The 19,247-nt window shown below is 41.1% G+C and overlaps 2 protein-coding genes across 5 annotated transcripts in view; both read left to right on the top strand.

Moving 5' to 3' along the window:
* The window catches only part of LOC114256275 (uncharacterized), a 73,694-nt gene that overhangs the window by 44,133 nt on the left and 10,314 nt on the right, over positions 1-19,247 (top strand). For 2 of the 4 annotated variants that reach the window (XM_082873496.1, XM_028195907.2), the window contains one exon: positions 17,503-17,536. The exons of the other annotated variants lie outside the window; for them this stretch is intronic. In XM_082873496.1, coding sequence (XP_082729622.1) covers positions 17,503-17,536 — 34 coding nt within the window. The remainder of the gene's footprint in view (positions 1-17,502; positions 17,537-19,247) is intronic. 4 annotated transcript variants of the gene reach the window in all.
* On the top strand, positions 236-2,066 carry LOC145792599 (uncharacterized). The gene has a single exon (XM_082873499.1). It carries the CDS (start codon positions 373-375, stop codon positions 1,168-1,170), a length of 798 nt encoding a protein of 265 aa, XP_082729625.1. The 5' UTR covers positions 236-372; the 3' UTR covers positions 1,171-2,066.

The raw sequence follows: 19,247 nt of genomic DNA, 5'->3' as shown, positions 1-19,247 counted from the left end.
TTACCATCACCTACCACACACTCACCTACTACACTCACCTACTCCTCACCTACCACCACCTAACCTACATCTATATAATCAATCAATTGTAACACATCTATATATCAATCAAAATCAATCAATAATACATACAATTTATCTCTATCAATATATTTTTACATGGTATCAGAGCTATAAGATTTAGGCCTATACTCCTTTCTTACCGGCGGGCAGCCGGCCGGCAACCTTGCCTTCGCTGCCCGCGGGAGTTTTTTCAACACATATCACAAACACATACCTTCACTCTTCTTCACCACTCACCAATAGCTTCCCTCTCCAAAGCTCTGTTCTTTGACGCAACATCGATTGATCTCTCGCTCCTTCTCCTCCCCAATGAGAGTGGTAGATCTTGGTGTCACGCATGTGCCCCAGGAAGTTTTTGAAATGTATTTGCAGGATATCAGTCCCCGGTACACTGCAGAAACTTACAGTTTGCTCACTCACAATTGCAACAATTTCAGCAATGAGGTTGCTCAATTTTTGGTGGGTGCAACTATTCCAGACTATAGCTTGAACCTCCCCAATGAAGTTATGAGCAGTCCAATGGGTGCTATGATATTGCCTATGATACAGCAACTGGAGACAACGTTGAGAGCAGGTGCTGTTCCCCAAGTGCCACAGTTTCGCCCCCCTACACAAGTCCAGACTTCCCAGCCAACAAGCACCGTCCGGAAATCTGTAGCTAGTGGTAGCAAGTCATCAACAACAAAAGTGAATCTCAAAGAGAGTGGAAGTAAAGTGAAATCTGAAGAGCAACTTGCCAAGTTTGGGGAGTCATCTGTCAATGATCCTATTGGGAATGCCCGGGACAAGGTACAAGAGGAGATCTGCGCTGAATTCACTGCCATTATGGCAAGTGGGACATTACGTGCCAGTGAGGCTGCAGCACTTGCAACCCGAAGGGTGATGCTTGTGTACAAATCGGAGAGGAGAAAGTTGCTACACGATGAAGGTTTAGAGAGAGAGAGAACATTCAGGGAAAATGAACACACCATTCCCACACACACCCTTTACAGAGAGAGAGCCCACTTAAACTTTTTTTTTCTTTTTTTTTATTATTTTACTCCATCTTTTCAAACACTGAACTTTCTTTTTCTTTTTTTTTTTATTATTTTACTCCATCTTCTTTGAAAAGCCACCGAAACACAACTTGATTTGCACATGTCTCTCTCTCTCACTTTACACCCACTCTCTCTGGTCCCTTTTTCTCTCCCCCATACTCCCTTTAATCATATCCATCCTTTTTCTTAATTTATTCCACCCACTTTATACTTTTCTTTTATTTTAATATCTATATATATATATATATTTTTTTTAATATATTTCCCCTTTTCCCCTTCTCTTCTTATTATTTTTTTTTATATTCCACCTCTCAAAATGTTTTTCATATCACCCATCCGGCGCACATGGGTCTGAGTCAATAAAAAAAAATAAATAAATAAATAAAAAAAAATAAAATAAAAAAAATAAAAAAAAACAAAACGACACAGAGGAAGATCTGCACACCAAACTCATTTTATTCATATCGGGGCTCACCCCGATCAACCATGTTTCCACATAAAAAAAAAAAAAAAAAAAAATACAAACAAACCACCACATTCACAGGTGGGATTTTTTCTCTACTCTGCCGCCGGTCTTTTCTTCTTGCCTCCGTCCTGGTCGGCCCTTGCCGGTGTTGCCTCCGTGTTTCCCACTCCACTGGGCATGATCACTACTCCCTGCTCCTCCACTGCAGCATATGGCGGCCCTCCAAATCGGAACATCACGGTGGCCTTCCGCTTCAACTCCCTGTTTTCCGCCTTTAGCACACTTATCTCTGCTCGCGCATCCTTATACATGCGTTGGAGCAGAGCCAGCTGGGAGTTTAATTGCTGCACCTCATTTGCCCTACTCTGCAGCCGGTTCGACAAGTTTGTCACCGCAGTCATGGTTTCCACACATGACTTCAAGGTATACTGATTGGCCTCCACATCCGACTGCACCGCCATTTTTTGCTCCACAGACCGCATCGGAAAGTTCAACGGAGCAAAACCGGAAGCGCTTGGTTGAGTTTCACTGGCCACCACACCCGTTATCTCTCTTGTTGACTCGTTGAGGTCAGGAAAGAGAGTGAGCAGACTCCGGGAAGACGAGGCCATTTTCTGGGCAACAGAGTATTACAGACTATCTCTCGCAACAGAGTGTTCCAGACTCTCTCTCTCAGCACAACGAAGAGTTTTTCAGAGCAAGTCGCAGGTTTTTTGTCTCAGCCTCTGCCTCAGCCTCAGGTTCAGTCTTGGTTATATAGCCGAGGCAGCCACGCGCATCGCGCGCCTCTTGACGCCCGACAACTTGGCACGCCTTTTTGATGGCACGCCTTTTTATGGATTGGGCACGCCTTTTGATGGCACGCCTTTTGAAAGATTGGGCACACCTTTTGAGGGTGCGACTTTTTAAGGGTCCGACAAGACTCTATAAACTGTCCCGACATTGATTCCGGTTAGTTTCTACAAGGGTCCGACAAGACTCTGTAAATTGTCCCGACATTGATTCCGGTTAGCTCCTTTATGGGTCCGACAAGACTCTGTAAACTGTCCCGACATTGATTCCGGTTAGCTCCTTCAAGGGTCCGACAAGACTCTGTAAACTGTCACAACAACTGTCACAACAGTGTCTGCTACAACGGTCCGACATGACCCCATAAACTGTCCTCTACATCGTTATGACACCACCATACAGTGTCCTCTACATGGTTATGACACCCCCATACAGTGTCCTCTACAACGTTATGACACCACCATCCAGTGTCTTCACCAATGGTCTGACACGACCATACAGTGTCTCTTATCCTCTTTTATTTTTATGTATTTTCTTGTTTATTTTTATGTATTTTCTTGTTTTGTTCCTCTCTCTCAAACTCAAGTTGGTTAGTTTCTATCCTCTTTGAGTTTGCGGGGGGTTGTTAGAATTTACTATCACCTACCACACACTTACCATCACCTACCACACACTCACCTACTACACTCACCTACTCCTCACCTACCATCACCTAACCTACATCTATATAATCAATCAATTGTAACACATCTATATATCAATCAAAATCAATCAATAATACATACAATTTATCTCTATCAATATATTTTTACATTATATAATTCTTTATTTTTCTTTTTTGATTGTCTAAAACATGATGCAAAATAGAGCAAAATCATGACTCATAAGTAAAGGTTGTTGGAAATAAAATACTTGATATTTCAAAATTGAAAGAAGAATAATAAAGGTTGCAACAAATTCTAGCAGTTACAAAAAAAAAAAATTCACCTCGCCGTACTGATGTCATACCGATGCTGTACCACGACATACCCAAATGTATTTGCCGTACCCGACATGTATTCGGCGTACCTGCACCCGCACTCGGTACTCGTACTACACCATTTTTGGAGTACTCGTGCTTCATAGTCTGAAACCCATCTTCCTCTTACTCTTTCATGCAAGATTTGAGATGGCGTTAAAATATATGATTGGAATCATTCTATGTTAGAATATATGATTGGAATCACTCTATTATTTGTGTTTTCTTATTTAGATTATATTGTAATTCCTTAATTAGTGCCTTTCTTTCTGTGTAACAATTTGATTGATTAATATAAAAGGGGTGATATTATTATCGTCCCCTAAGTTAGCTTTCTCTTAAGCAAACATGGTATCAGAGCCTTAAGGCTCCCATCTCGCTACCATACCTCCGACAGCCACCAATCACCCTTCTGTTAGCCACCAATCACCACTCCGACAGCCGCCCATCTTCTCCAAGTCTTCTCCAATCTTTTTCAGCACTCTCTCAAGCCTCTTCTAGGGCTTGCGATACTGTTGGGCCGTGTTTTGGTGTACCCTTCAGCCTCTTTAGGGCTTGCAACAACCCGAGCCATTGTGGGACTTCTCTCTTTTCAGGCCTTGGGTTGGATAGATTTGCCAACACCCTCCTGGGTATTTCCTGACGTCTTCATGGTCTGATAGGTGTTTCTTAGACTTCCCTCTGGTCTTCCCTGTGTGTTTCGAATCCTCTGTAATAGCCTTTAAAGTGTCTCTCAATTATTTATACTCTATTTTTTTTACTGTGATTAAAACCTCAAACTGTTATTTGATTAAAGTTTCACCCTTTTACTTATTCTTTGGGGTAGTAAATGACCCCATTAATCTAAGTGTTATGCTCCCATAGTGGTCTGGGTTTGAGATTGCTTGCTCACTCCATTCCCTCCTTCCATTATTGTGATTAATGTTGTGTTTTGGTTAAGATAGTAGCATAAAAATGGCTGACCCATCTAGTGCATCCACTACTTTCCACCCATTTAAAGGGGAGTCTCAGTCGAGTTATGACTACTACTTCTGAGAACCTAAAACCTATCCTTAAAATCACCACCTCTCTGTTTAATGGTCAGAATTACCTTACACGGTCTCAGTGTCAGACACTTTTTCTGAAGAGTAGGGGGAAGATGGGATATATTAATGGGAGAGTTCATGCACTAGATATTATTGATCCTGCCTATGATCAATGGGAGATTACCAACTCTTTGATATGGCTCATTCATTTCATGGTCCCTGAGATTGGTGTAGGTTATTTATTCATGAAGATTGCCTAGGATGTTTGGGGGAGGCAGTAGCTTTTACATATTCCTGGAAGGGGAATTTTTCTCAGACATTTGAGTTGTGTCGGTTTATTGAATGCTTAGTCCAGGGAGAGCAGACAGTTCTTCAGTATTACACCTTTCTGACTAATGGTTGGAAACGCTTCGACCATCTCCTGGATTATAAGTCTGTTTGCACTGTTGACAGAACTCTAGATTGATAGAAATAAATGGAAGACATTTGAGTTTGACACGATTCGGAGTCGTGTCCTTGGCATGGATGTTCTTCTGTCTCTTCAGGAGGCCTTTGCGTATGTCCAGAATGAAGAGTCGTCGTTCAGCATTACTTTCTGCATCTTCTCGGGATGGGAATGGTTTATCGCTTCCTTTTCCTCATCCTTTAGGGAAGGATATTTTATTATATGATTACTGTCGCCAGCCTAGGCATACCCGGAAGACTTGTTAGAAGCTTCATGGTTACATCAGGGGGTTAAGGGGATCGTTCGAGTCTAGTGTTGTAGAGACACATGATTTAGCTCTAGTTATGCAAACTTCTGATTTGGTCTTTGATATGTTATCTTCTGAGTTTGAGGATGCTTTACGCTATCTGCTTGATTGCCGGTCTCTAGTTGTTCCAGGTGCATCTTCTTCTTTGTTTACCCATTCGGGTAACTTAGCCTCATCCTCTATTGTGTTCTTATCCCATAAGGCCTCGCCATGTATTATTGATTCTGGTGCCTTCGATCATACGTTTGGGTCTTCTGATCTCTTCTCAAACTATACACCCACCTTTGGTTAGGATAAAGTTGGAATTGCTGATGTTACTATTTCTTTAGTCTTCGGGAAAGGTTTAATTTGTGCCATCCCTTCCCTACCTTTATCTTCTGTTTTACATGTTCTTAATTTTTCTATTAATCTATTGTCATTGAGTCGTCTTACTCGGGATTTGAATTGTAGCGTAACTTTTTTCGCAGATTCTTGTCTTTTTTAGGACCTTATCACGAAGAAGACAATTGGCAGTGGGAGAACAGAAAATGGTCTCTATATCCTGGATTAGACTGACCAGCTAGCTTGTCATTCCATTCAGTCTCCATCCATGTGGCATCGCCGTCTAGGACATCCATCTTTTTTATTACTTAGATATTTATTTCCAACTATTTTTGTCCAAAATAGTCTCTGAGTTTCATTGTGGGTCTTGCCAAGTGCAAACATCACAGAGCTTTTTTTGCTCCTAGTAATAATAAAAATTGTTAGAATTGATGTATTATTGATTGATGTATGTTATATATTACAAATGGTGAGGGGCTCCTTATATAGGAGATGTAGTGGAGTAGGTGGTAGTGGTAGGTGTGTAGTAGGTGGTGGTAGGTGTAGTAGGTGGAGTAGGTGATGGTAGGTTTTAACAGCCCCCCGCAAACTCAAGGGGGATAGGAACTAACCAACTTGAGTTTGGAGAGAGTAACAAAACAAGAAAATAATCTGAAAAATAAAAAATGGATAGGAGACACTGTATGGTCGTGTCAGACCGTTGTAGAAGACTGTATGGTTATGTCAGACCGATGTAGAAGACACTGGCTCGTGTCGGACCGATGTAGAAGACAGTTTATGGGGTCATGTCGGACCGTTGTAGCAGACAATGTTGTGACAGTTGTTGTGACAGTTTACGGAGTCTTGCTGGACCCTTGTAGAAACTAACCGGAATCAATGTCGGGACAGTTTACAGAGTCTTGTCGGACCCATGAAGGAGCTAACCGGAATCAATGTCGGGACAGTTTACAGAGTCTTGTCGGACCCCTAAAAAGTCGCACCCTCAAAAGGTGTGCCCAATCTGTCAAAAGGCGTGCCATCAAAAGGCGTGCCCAATCCATAAAAAGGCGTGCCATCAAAAGACGTGCCATCAAAAGGCGCGCCCAAGTTGTCGGCGAGCACCGAGAGGCGCATGATGCGCGTATCTGCCTCTTCATCATGGTCTTTATAAACCGAAGCGGAGGCTGAGGCTTGGAAGCATAACAAACCAGGTGAAACCTCTTTGTTCTCTGAGAGCTTGTCGCTAAGAGCTGCAAATCTTGAAACACTCTATAAACACTCTGTAACCAACCCTTCTCTGAAACACTCAGCAACCCATAACATGGCCTCGTCTTCCCGTTCAGCTACCCAGAATATGGCCTCTTCGTCCCGTGGTCTGCTCACTCTCTTTCCCGACCTCAACGAGTCAACAAGAGAGATAACTGGTGCGGTGGCCAGTGAACCTCAACCAAGCGCCTCTGGTTTTGCTCCGTTGAACTTTCCGATGCGGTCGGTGGAGCAAACAATGGCGGTGCAAACGGATATTGAGGCCAATCAGTATACTTTGAAGTCATGCGTGGAGACCATGACTGCGGTCACAAACTTGTCGCACCGGCTTCAGAGTAGGACAAATGAGGTGCAGCAGTTAAACGCCCAACTGGCTCTGCTCCAGCGCATGTATAAGGATGCGCGAGTAGAGATAAGTGTGCTAAAGGCGGAAAATAAGGAGCTGAAGCGGAAGGCCACCGTGATGTTCCGATTTGGAGGGCCGCCATATGCTGCAGTGGAGGAGCAGGGTGGAGTGATCGTGCCCAGTGGAGTGGGAAAGACGGAGGCAACACCGTCAAGGGCCGCCCAGGACGGAGGCAAGAAGAAAAGACCGGCGGAATAGGCGAAGAAGTGAGGTCGGTGGGTGACCGGCTGCAGAAAAGAAAACAAATCTTTGGGTGTTGTGTTTTGGTTGGTTGTTTGTGGTTTTTTTTTTTTTTTTTTTTTTTGTGTGTGTGTAAAATTGTGATCGGGGTTGATCCCTGAGATGAATAAAAGATGGTTTGGTGTGCAAAGCGATATGTTATGAATGAAATTTGAAAAAGATTAAAAATAATGTGAAAGAAAAATAAAGAAAGAAATAATAAGAATAAATTTGAAATCAAAATGAAAGATGGGGGAAATAAGGGATGGGGTTCGGTATATTTTTTTTTGTTTTTTTTTTTTTTTTTTGTGGATTAATAATAATAATAATAATAATAATAATAATAATAACAATAATATATTAAGGAGGAAAGCATGTGCGCTGGTGTGAGAAAATAAAGAAAATAAAATTGAAGAGAAGTTTGTGAATAAAGTTGAAGTAATAAAAAAAAAATAAAGAGGAAATGTGAGATTTAAATTGGTTTGGACGGGTCCTACCACTAATGGAAAAGTAAGATGATGGGTGTGCAAACCTTGTGTTTCGTTTTCTTTTCAAAAAGATGGATTAAAATAAATATAAAAAAAGGAAAAGAAAGTTGAGTGGGGAACAGGAGTGATGCAGACAAGCCCAGTGATCATGCCTTGGACAGCACCAATGACAAAACTTTTCTTGTAAACGAGCATGTCCAGAGAGAAAAGGATTGTGGGTTTGAAAGTGGAAAGATGAGAGAGAGAGAAAGTGGGGTACATGATGATCACTTTCTTTGATTTCTTCAATACCTGGTTTTCTATATTCTTCTTGTTGCAATATCTCATTTTCAGTAGCTCGTGATGACTCTGGACTTGCTCTTGCAGCCTCCACTTCTTCCACTTCCTCAACCGTAATCCCAGCAGTTATGGAGTTGATAACCTCGCAGAATTGAGGATTCCCTTGAGGCCACATAAGCTTCTCGAAAGCTCGAACCTCTTCTTCACCATAGACTCCAAAGCTCTCGTAGAGAGGGATAAATGGGTTGCTGAGAACGTAGCCACCATCTTTAGGAGTAGGTTTTTTTGTACTGCAACTTGGTCTCCACTGGGAGATCGAACATCTCGGCGGTGGTCTTGAACAGTATTTGTTGAAGCTCTAATGGGATCTTCCCATAATCAAGCATAAAGCAACCATATGCTTCGCAGGCCTCTCTCACCCGAAGCCCTGGTCGCTGAAGTTGAGGCCAAGGAGGAGAAAGTTGTGGAAGAAGTAGCTGAGGTAGTGGCAGAGTTAAAGAAACTACAGAGTCTGTCAAGGCACCCGAGCCGGTGATTGAAGCTCCTAAAGATGAAGTTGTTGTTGAAAAGGAAGAAGAGAGACAAGAGTTCAGTTATGGAATTTGTGGCAGCGGATGGAATTTGTGTAGAGGTCCGGCGGGCGGCCAAGGCGAGACTGCCGCCCGCCAGTGAAGCAGAATGACTAGGTTGTTAACCTTGCTCTGATACCATGTTAGAATTGATGTATTATTGATTGATGTATGTTATATATTACAAATGGTGAGGGGCTCCTTATATAGGAGATGTAGTGGAGTAGGTGGTAGTAGGTGGTAGTGGTAGGTGTGTAGTAGGTGGTGGTAGGTGTAGTAGGTGGAGTAGGTGATGGTAGGTTTTAACAAAAATTATGTTCCTTTTTCTTTAATTTATTATGATGTTAGGGGCCCTTCTCGTGTGTTGTCAATGAAGGGTTATCGATGGTTTGTTACTATTATAGATGACTGCTCTCGTGCCACTTGGTTGTATCTCATAAAAGAAAAGGGTGAGGTTTTCTCTGTGTTTCGAAACTTCCATAAGATGATTAGTACACATGTAAAAATTTATGTATTATTGATTGATTTATATTGATCTATATTAAAATGATTCATGATTCCTATATATAGAAGAGGGTGAATGTGTAGTAGGTAAGGAGTAGGTGAAGTGGAGGTGGTAGTGGTGTAGTGGGTTAGGTTTAGTGGAGTAGGTGAGGTGGTAGTGGTGTAGTGGGTTAGGTTTAGTGGAGTAGGTTTAAGTGGGTGAAGTAGGTGGAGAGTAGGTGGATTTTAACAGCCCCCCGCAAACTCAAGGGGGATAGGAACTAACCAACTTGAGTTTGGAGAGAGTAACAAAACAAGAAAATACATAAAAATAAAAGAGGATAAGAGACACTGTATGGTCGTGTCAGACCATTGGTGAAGACACTGGATGGTGGTGTCATAACGTTGTAGAGGACACTGTATGGGGGTGTCATAACCATGTAGAGGACACTGTATGGTGGTGTCATAACGGTGTAGAGGACACTGGATGGCGGTGTCAGACCGATGTAGAAGACAGTTTATGGGGTCATGTCAGACCGTTGTAGCAGACACTGTGTGGTCGTGTCAGACCGATGTAGAAGACAGTTTATGGGGTCATGTCGGACTGATGTAGAAGACAGTTTACGGGGTCATGTCGGACCGTTGTAACAGACACTGTTGTGACAGTTGTTGTGACAGTTTACGGAGTCTTGCTGGACCCTTGTAGAAACTAACCGGAATCAATGTCGGGACAGTTTACTGAGTCTTGTCGGACCCTTGAAGGAGCTAACCGGACTCAATGTCGGGACAGTTTACAGAGTCTTGTCGGACCCCTGAAGGAGCTAACCGGAATCAGTGTCGGGATAGTTTACAGAGTCTTGTCGGACCCTTGAAGGAGCTAACCGGAATCAATGTCGGGACAGTTTACAGAGTCTTGTCGGACCCTTAAAAAATACACTGTATGATGGTGTATATAGGCTGCCCAAATATATATACATGGATATATAGATCGAGCCCTCAAAAGTCGCGCCCTCAAAAGGCGCCCCCACTTTATCAAAAGATGTGCCCGACAGAAATCATCGAGCGACGAGCCATCAAAAGGCGCGCCAGACACGCGGCGATGCACGTGACCGACAGAACGTGTGTCGGCCTCTTCGTCAGGGTCGATATAAACCAATGCGGAGGCTGTGCTTGAGGCAGAAGCGAAGACAAAAAAACCTGGGAAAAAACTTCTGAAAAACTCTTCATTTTCTGAGAGAGATATTCGTTTTTCTGAGAGATTGCCTCTAAGAGCTGCAAATCTTGAAACACTCCCCTTCCGAACATTATCAGTCTGAAATTGCTATTTCGCTGAAACACTCAGCAACCCAAAAAACATGGCCTCTTCTTCCCGTTCAGCTACCCAGAATATGGCCTCTTCATCCCGTGGTCTACTCACTCTCTTTCCCGACCTCAACGAGTCAACAAGAGAGATAACTGCTGCGGAGGCCTGTGAACCTCAACCAAACACCTCTGGTTTTGCTCCGTTGAACTTTCCGATGCGGTCGGTGGAGTAAAGAATGGCAGTGCAGTCGGATGTGGAGGCCAATCAGTATACATTGAAGTCATGTGTGGAAACCATGACTGCGGTTACAAATTTGTCGAACCGGCTGCAGAGTAGGACAAATGAGGTGCAGCAGTTAAACGCCCAACTGGCTCTGCTCCAACGCATGTATAAGGATGCGCGAGCAGAGTTAAGTGTGCTAAAGGCGGAAAATAAGGAGCTGAAGCGGAAGGCCACCGTGATGTTCCGATTTGGAGGTCCACCGTATGCTGTAGTGGAGGAGCAGGGAGGAGGCAACTTGCTTGGTGGTCTAGGAAGCACGGAGGCAACACCGGCAAGGACCACCCAGGACGGAGGCAAGAAGAAAAGACCGGCGGCTGAGTAGAGAAGAAAAATCCCACTGTGGGTGTGGTAGTTTTGTTTTTGTTTGTGTGGGTTTTTTTTTTTTTTTTTTTTTGATGTAAAAGTGTGATCGGGGTTGATCCCCTGATATGAATAAAATGACAAGGTTGTGGAATGTTGTTGGTGTTATTTTGTGGTGTTGTTTTGTTTAATAAGAAAAATAAAATAAAAGAAAATAATGGATAAAGAAAATAGAGAAAAATATTTGTGGATGGGTGATAAGAAAAACAGCAGTGTGATTTTTTTTTTTTTTTTTTTTTTTTTGGTGGAATATAAAATAAATAATAATAAGAGAATGGAAAACGGGTGATGCTTACTAACAAGGGATAGGGAAAATATATTATAATAAAATATATATATATATATATTAAAATAAAAGAAAAGGGTGAAAGAACGTGGATGAAATAAATTAAGAGAAAGGAGAGATATGATTAAAGTGGGTTTGAAAGTGGGAAAAGATGAGAGAGAGGGAGATAGAGTGGGTGCATGATGATGATGTTGGGTCCATGGAGAGAGAGAGAGAGGGATGTCCAAGAAGCTTGTGCTTTTGATAGTTACACATTACCCAAGCTGTATGTGAAGATGCATGTTACTGTCTTACACTTCTGCAGGCTTGGTATTCTTTGTGGGGCACTTGCAACACGTGACATTGAAAATTGTATTCGAAAATGATATCTCCAACATGAAACGTCTTGGAAGCAGCCCAGGCCTTGTAATCAATATTCCCAATGATGGTTCAACCAGCGGAGTCCCCAACCTTGTACACTGCTGCCATTGAAACCTTCAAGCCAGCAAACATGGCTACCAACAACAGAGCCACAGCTCTACACCCCGCACCCAAATCCATGGCTAAGAGAGAGAGAGCAAATCGGGAAAAAAAAACAGCAGTGGCGAGCAGAAAAGCAGCGCCAGAAACGCCAACGACGACGACGAGTAAGAGTACAACCACGGATATGTGAGAGGCGAGGTGAACGGCGATAGAGGCTAGACGATGATGCGGGTGCCGCCGCCGACATAGCGGAGGAGGGGTGTAAGAAAATGTTGAAGAAGTCAAGGTATGTGTAGAAAATAAGCGGAATAGGTTGAGGTCCGGCGGGCGGCCAAGGCGAGGTTGCCGCCCGCCGGTGAAGCGAGAAATACTAAGGTCTTAACCTTGCTCTGATACCATGTAAAAATTTATGTATTATTGATTGATTTATATTGATCTATATTACAATGATTCATGATTCCTATATATAGAAGAGGGTGAGTGTGTAGTAGGTAAGGAGTAGGTGAAGTGGAGGTGGTAGTGGTGTAGTGGGTTAGGTTTAGTGGAGTAGGTGAGGTGGTAGTGGTGTAGTGGGTTAGGTTTAGTGGAGTAGGTTTAAGTGGGTGAAGTAGGTGGAGAGTAGGTGGATTTTAACAACACAATTTGGGGCAGTTCTCAAAGTCTTGCATTCTGATAATGGGGTGAGTACATTGATTTTGGGAATATGTTTCCGCTCATGGCATTATCCATCAAACATCTTGCATTGACACCCCTCAACAGAATGGGGTTGCCGAGCGCAAGAATCGTCATCTCCTAGATATGGTTCGTTGTATGTGTTTTTCGATGGGTGTCCCTCTGGCCTACTGGGGCGAGGCTGTTCTTATTGCAGCATATCTCATAAACCATCTTCCTACCTAAGTCTTACAAAAAAAAAGGGGCCCCTCTTCAAGTTCTCTTAAGTTCTGCGTCGCTGTTTTCCATTCCTCCAAAAACCTTTGGCTGTGTATGTTTTGTTCACAATCATTCTCTTATTCGGGGTAAGTTGGATCCTCGTTCTTTCAAGTGTGTGTTCTTGGGTTACTCTCTTACTCAAAAGGGGTACAAGTGTTATCATCCTCTCTCGTAATGGTTTATGTCCATGGATGTCACCTTCTTTGAGTCTTAATCCTACTTCTTGTCTAGTCTAGTGTCCTTATCATCTCTTTAGGGGAGCCTTGGTGTGAAGAGAGTTATGTTGCTTCTATTATTCCTGGCTCAGTACTGCCTCCAGTAGTACCTATTACTAGCAATACTAAATCAAATATTGCTAAGAATAGAGAAGGGCAAGTTTATGTTACGGATAAAGAAAGACAGAAAGTTACTTGGATACAAGAGACTAATTCTGATCAATCACTGTCGTCTTAAGGTCCAGGTAACTCTCCAACTCTTGATATTGCCACCTCAGGGCTACTGATCTTGATATAGCCATTGCCAAAAGAAATGGTGTAAGACCTTGTACTTATCATCCAATTTCTAACTTTGTGTCTTATTCTCATTTGTCCTCTTCATATAAAGCCTTTGTGTCAAAAATTTCCTCTATTAGTACACCTAATCATTTTCAGGATGCTCTTACTATTCCTAAGTGGAAACTGGCTATGGTGGAGGAAATGAAAGCACTTCATAAGAATGACACTTGGGACTTGCCTGAGTTACCTAGGGGCAAACGAATTGTGTGATGCAAATGGGTGTATACTATGAAACACAAGGCTGATGGTTCAATTGAGCGGTATAAGGTTTGGCTTGTGGTAATGGGTTTCACTCAAACCTATGGGGTGGATTACGAAGAGACATTTGCTCCAGTTGTAAAGATGAATTCAGTCAAAATGCTTCTCTCTGTGACAATTAATCTAGATTAGCCACTTCATCAGCTTGATGTGAAGAATGCTTTCCTGCATGGTGACCTAGAATAGGTGGTGTATATGGACATGTGAGAATATGAGAGAATATGAGTGTTCTTTCTTTTTCCTTATAGGATTAGGAATTAGTGTTAGTGTCCTATATCTATTAGAATTCTATATATCATTTAAGATTAGGAATTAGTGTTCTATATAAATGATGTATTCTTTGTTCAATCAATTGAAGACTGATATACAGTTTTATTTAGAAAACTTATATGGTATCAGAGCCATCACCATTACTCTCTTATTCAAAACCCTAGAACTGTCACCATTGTTCTTTGATTCGTGCTCTCTCAGACTCACTGGTTGTCTTCAACTTGGGTGGGTGACCCATCTATTCCTAATTCGGAGTTGTGATTGCTAGTCGAAGCCGTGTTTGCTAGTCGTCGCAGTACTCTCATTGCGTTGAGTTGGTGCTTCGAGTCATCTTCTTTGTTTGGCTCTGATCGTGCTCGCGAGGCAACAAGGGCTCACTCTCACACTGCTTCACTCACTCTTATCTGTGCCTTTGAGTCGTCTTCTGTTCTTCGACTTCGTTCTCTATCTCGCTCGCGAAGGTATGCTTTCTCTCTCTCTCTCTCTCTCTCTTGATGGTGTCATTTTTGGCAAAGCCTCTCTCTGGCTCAACTTCGCTTCGTGAGATCGCCTCTCTCTCGCTATCCCTCATCTTCTCTAGATTCTATGAATTTTTTTTTTCAAATTTACTCTTCTATTCTATTGGTTCTGGGTATTTACACTTGAAGCCCTGATTTGTCTTATTTATACTTCGACCCATACCTGTGTTTTGTTACAATGTCGAACACTAAAATTCAAGTCATCAAATGCAAACTTATAGGTGGCAATTATGTTTATTGGGCTAGTGTTATGAAGATCAAAAAAAATGGGGCTATGTTTCTTGTTCTGTTCCTCGTCCATCGGACTCGAAGGTGGAAGGATATCTGTCTTCCTGTGATACTTGGGATTGTGATAATGCTTAAGTTCTAACCTAGTTTAATGACGTTTTCCAAGTATAGTACTACCAAGAAAGTGTGAGATTATTTACTAGGTGTTTATAAGAAAGAACACTCATATTCTCACAGGACATTCCTCCTGGTTTTGAAACTCTTCAACCAAGGGAAAGGTATGTTGACTTCGGAAGTCATTATATGGCTTCAAATAGTCCCTTAGGGCTTGGCTTGCGAGGTTCACTCAGGTGATGCTAAAATATGGCTTCAAACAGAGCCAGGCTGATCATACGCTATTTGTTAAACATTCCTCTTATGGTAAGATTACAGCTCTCATTGTATATGTGGATGACATAATGCTTACAGGAGATGATGTTGAGGAAATCCCTTTGTTGAAGTATTTGGCAAGTGAATTTGAAATCAAAGACTTTGGAAACCTGAAGTACTTTTGGGGAATTGAAGTGGCTATGTCCAAAGATTGGATTTTCATTTATTAGAGAAAATATGTCCTTGACCTATTGAAAGAAACATGGATGCTTGGAAGCAGAGCCTATGACACGCCATTGGAGCCTAGTCAGAAACTTTGTGGTGATAATGGGAGAGCAACTGTTGATAGGGGGAGTTATCAGAGACTAGTGGGTAAGCGCATTTATTTATCCCATTCTTATCCTGATATTGCTATTGTCATTAGTGTGGTTAACCAGTTTGTGCATGCTTCTCATGAAATACACTTGGCGGCAACTATGAGAATATTAAGATGCTTGAAATATTCTCTTGGAAAAGGTCTTTATTTTTCCAAACATGATCATCTTAGTGTGGAAGCTTATACGGATGCGGATTAGGCAGGTTTTGTGATTGATAGGAGGTCCACCTCAGGGTATTATACCTTTGTTGGAGGCAATTTGGTTACTTAGAGAAGGAAGAAACAAAATGTGGTTGTCAGGTCCAGCTCAGAAGCTGAGTTTAGAGCTATGGCATAAGGTGTGTGTAAGCTCTTGTGGATCAAATTGTTATTGCGTGATCTGGGAATTCGGCATGTTTTGTGATTGATAGGAGGTCCACCTCAGGGTATTATATCTTTGTTGGATGCAATTTGGTTATTTAGAGAAGTAAGAAACAAAATGTGGTTGCTAGGTCCAGCTCAGAAGCTGAGTTTAGAGCTATGGCACAAGGCGTGTGTAAGCTCTTGTGGATCAAATTGTTATTGCGTGATCTGGGAATTGACCTGAGACTCCAATGAGCTATATTATGATAATAAGGCTGCTATCAACATAGCTCACAATTCGGTTTAACATGACCGGACAAAGTATGTTGAAATTGATCGTCACTTCATCAAAGAGAAGCACACTAGTGGTACAATATGTATTCTATTTGTGAAGTCTGGTGAACAACTTACTAATATCTTCACCAAGGGAGTTGGGAGTAAACCATTTCATGACATTCTTGGCAAGCTAGGTATGAGAAACATCTTTGCACCAGCTTGAGGGGGATTGTTAGTATATATGATTGGAATCATTCTATTATTTGTGTTTCCTTATTTAGATTATATTGTAATTTCTTAATCAGTGTCTTTTCTTTCTTTGTAACAGTTTGATTGATTAATATAAAAGGGGTGTTATTAATATCATTCCCTCAGTTAGCTTTCTCTTAAGCAAACAGGTATTTCAAGAAACAGCCATTAGAGGCCCTGCTAGTTGGCATTTGATTTCAAACTTCCATGGAAGTTGAAAAGAATGTTCGTCATCACCATGAAATACATAAAGATACATATTAAATTTAAGAATGTGATTGGTAAAATAGGTCTGAACAAAATTAATATGTTCAGAACTAAGGTGTCAAAAAATATGAATAACTTTCGGTTATCATTGCCGAACTATTGCCTTTAATTCGGCCATTCTTTTGTCATATGTTCGGGAGTTCAAGACTGAAAAAAGTCAAACCATTTTTACCATTTTTGTCTTTTTTTTTTAAGAAACTTATCGTTACAAAGCAACCTCCTCCGAGTTGTGAACACCATCCAAGCTGTGAACCTCTTCTGAGCATACATTGTTGTACTCCATTCGTCTAATGAATTGTGGTTTCCAGAAAAACTTTCACTCATTGCCATTGCCGGAGAAGTGTGTTGGTGGTGATAGAGTTGGGTGCTCTCATAAACCTTATCTTATGATTACGTGGGTGTGGGCTTAATTGTGCGATAAGGTGTCTCAAAGTAAATGATGTCCTCTTTAATAATTTCATTTGAGGGTATTATTCTAATAAAAAAATATTTGGGGAGGTGGGGGCGGGGAAAGTAATAAGTGGGGTGCTAATAGCAGCACTCTTTATAAAAGGGCAACCCAATGCATGAGATGCTCCCACCAAAGTGAGGTTTGAAGAGGCTATTTTTGTGTCTTGAACCTGTGCCAAACACTAAAGGCAAGCCTTACTGGTGAGCCAAGCCACTCTTTCTATTATATTAATGTTAATGGGAAAATCACATTATTTTGGAATAGTATCTTTGCATAGTTGGGCTACTTTGATTAGCCCTATTAACATTGGATTTGTTGGATCTTGGAAGTAGTTTTTTTTTTTTTTTTTTTTTCTTTTTCAATTGGTTGGGAAGATTTTTATGAAATATAGTTAAACTTAATACCTGTTAGATCTGTATCATTTTCATAATCAGGTTGGTTGGAACATTTTTTGTATATACATTACTTATCATTGCTTTTTGTGTGAGTGTCAACTGCTGCTTTTGTAGTTTTGGTTAGTGATGTGTGAAGTCAGCTAATTCTTCCACATGTTGTTTGCAGTTTGATGTCTATGATGACAAAACTTCTGGCAAAGGTATGATGATACTGAAGTCACAAGGTTTAGTTGTCTATAAGGGAAATGTGTATTCTTACAGAAAAGTTATACAAAAAAATTGGGCAAATTACAATGGCAATCCTTATACTTTGGCCTTTGTGTCATTTTGGTCCCTGTAATTTTAATTAGTACAATTTTGACTCTGAATTTATAATTTTGTTTCAATTTGGTCCAATTGATTATAATTTCTAGTGATATATGTGAACATAAGTGACATGTGTCATGGCTTTAGAGGTAAAATTGTAAACTTGTTCAACTTAGTGTGTTAATCTCAACAGTGACCATTTTTTTTCACAAAACCCTAATTGATGTTATCAATTGGACCAAATTGACACAATCTAAAAATAAAGGTCAAAATTGTACTAATTCAAATGACGGGGGCCAAAATGACACAAGAGGCAAAATGCAAGGACTACCGATTTAAATTATCGAAAAAAATACATCCAAAATAATGTGATAATGACATTTTTAAAATTAAGTGCCATTTTAATGGGTGTTTTTGTTTTAAAATGAATGAGCCCAAATTAACCATATCATTTTGTGTAACTTTTTTGTTTTATGGCATTACTCTATCTATAATTGATAATGACATTACAACTAGAGCTACAAATCAGCCGAGTTATTCATAAACATCACGGGGTCTGTTAAGATAATTGTATGAAGAGAGAGAAGAAAAGAGAGAAAAAAGAATCTTTGTATATTGAATAATATATTGTATTGTGTATCGAACTTATATATAGGACTTATATTGAGTTTAACGGCCCTTCTCAAACTCAACTATGTAAACTAACTTGAGTTTAGAAGAACAGAACACAAAATAAGTGAGAGTTTGCTGCTAAGGCAAACGAAAGAGCCTGCTAGGGGCGATTGAGAAGAGTTTGCTGCTATGGCAAATGATAATGGCCTGCAAGGAGCGATTGAGAAGAGTCTGTTGGTAAGGGCAAACGAAAGAGCCTATTAGGGGCGATTGAGAAGAGTCTGCTACTAGGGCAAACAATAAGGGCCTGCTAGGGGCGGCTTATGATAGGGTACACCAAGGGGCGACTTAAGTGGTGCGTCAAGGGGTGGCTTGGATGGTTCACATGGTGTATCACCATGCTCACCCCCTCAAACTCAAATAGGTTTCAAAGAGAGAGAACTGAAAGAGAGTGTGGAAGCACAAAATAAATAAATAAACGGATTTTGATCCGAATTCAGATCTGTATTGAAGGAGCGGAAGATTGAGATTTGATGCCCGCAGCAGAGGTGGTGGTTGATTGGTTACTGGAGATTGGGATTAACACAGGTATCTATTGAAAACTCTAGCGGGTAGCGAAGGCAAGGTTTCCAATCGGCCACCCACTGGTGAACTAGAAAGGTCAAATCTTATAGCTCTGATACCATGTTAAGATAATTGTATGAAAAGAGAGAGAAAAGGATCTTTGTATATTGAATAATATATTGTTGTATTGTGTGTTGAACTATTCCAATAGTTGGCCTATATATAAGACTTATAGGGAGTGCTAATCAAGAAATCATGATAATAAGAAAATCTATAGAAATATAGGAACCTAACAAATATGGAAAATAATATATTCTAGATATGCTTTGTTAAAATCCACCTACTCTCCACCTACTTCACCCACTTAAACCTACTCCACTAAACCTAACCCACTACACCACTACCACCTCACCTACTCCACTAAACCTA

Source organism: Camellia sinensis, chromosome 6 (assembly GCF_055761805.1).
Source record: "Camellia sinensis isolate YWXY chromosome 6, ASM5576180v1, whole genome shotgun sequence".
NCBI classification, from domain to species: domain Eukaryota; kingdom Viridiplantae; phylum Streptophyta; class Magnoliopsida; order Ericales; family Theaceae; genus Camellia; species Camellia sinensis.
The sequence above is the reverse complement of the archived record's forward strand: the minus strand, read 5'-3'. Positions and strand labels throughout refer to the sequence as shown.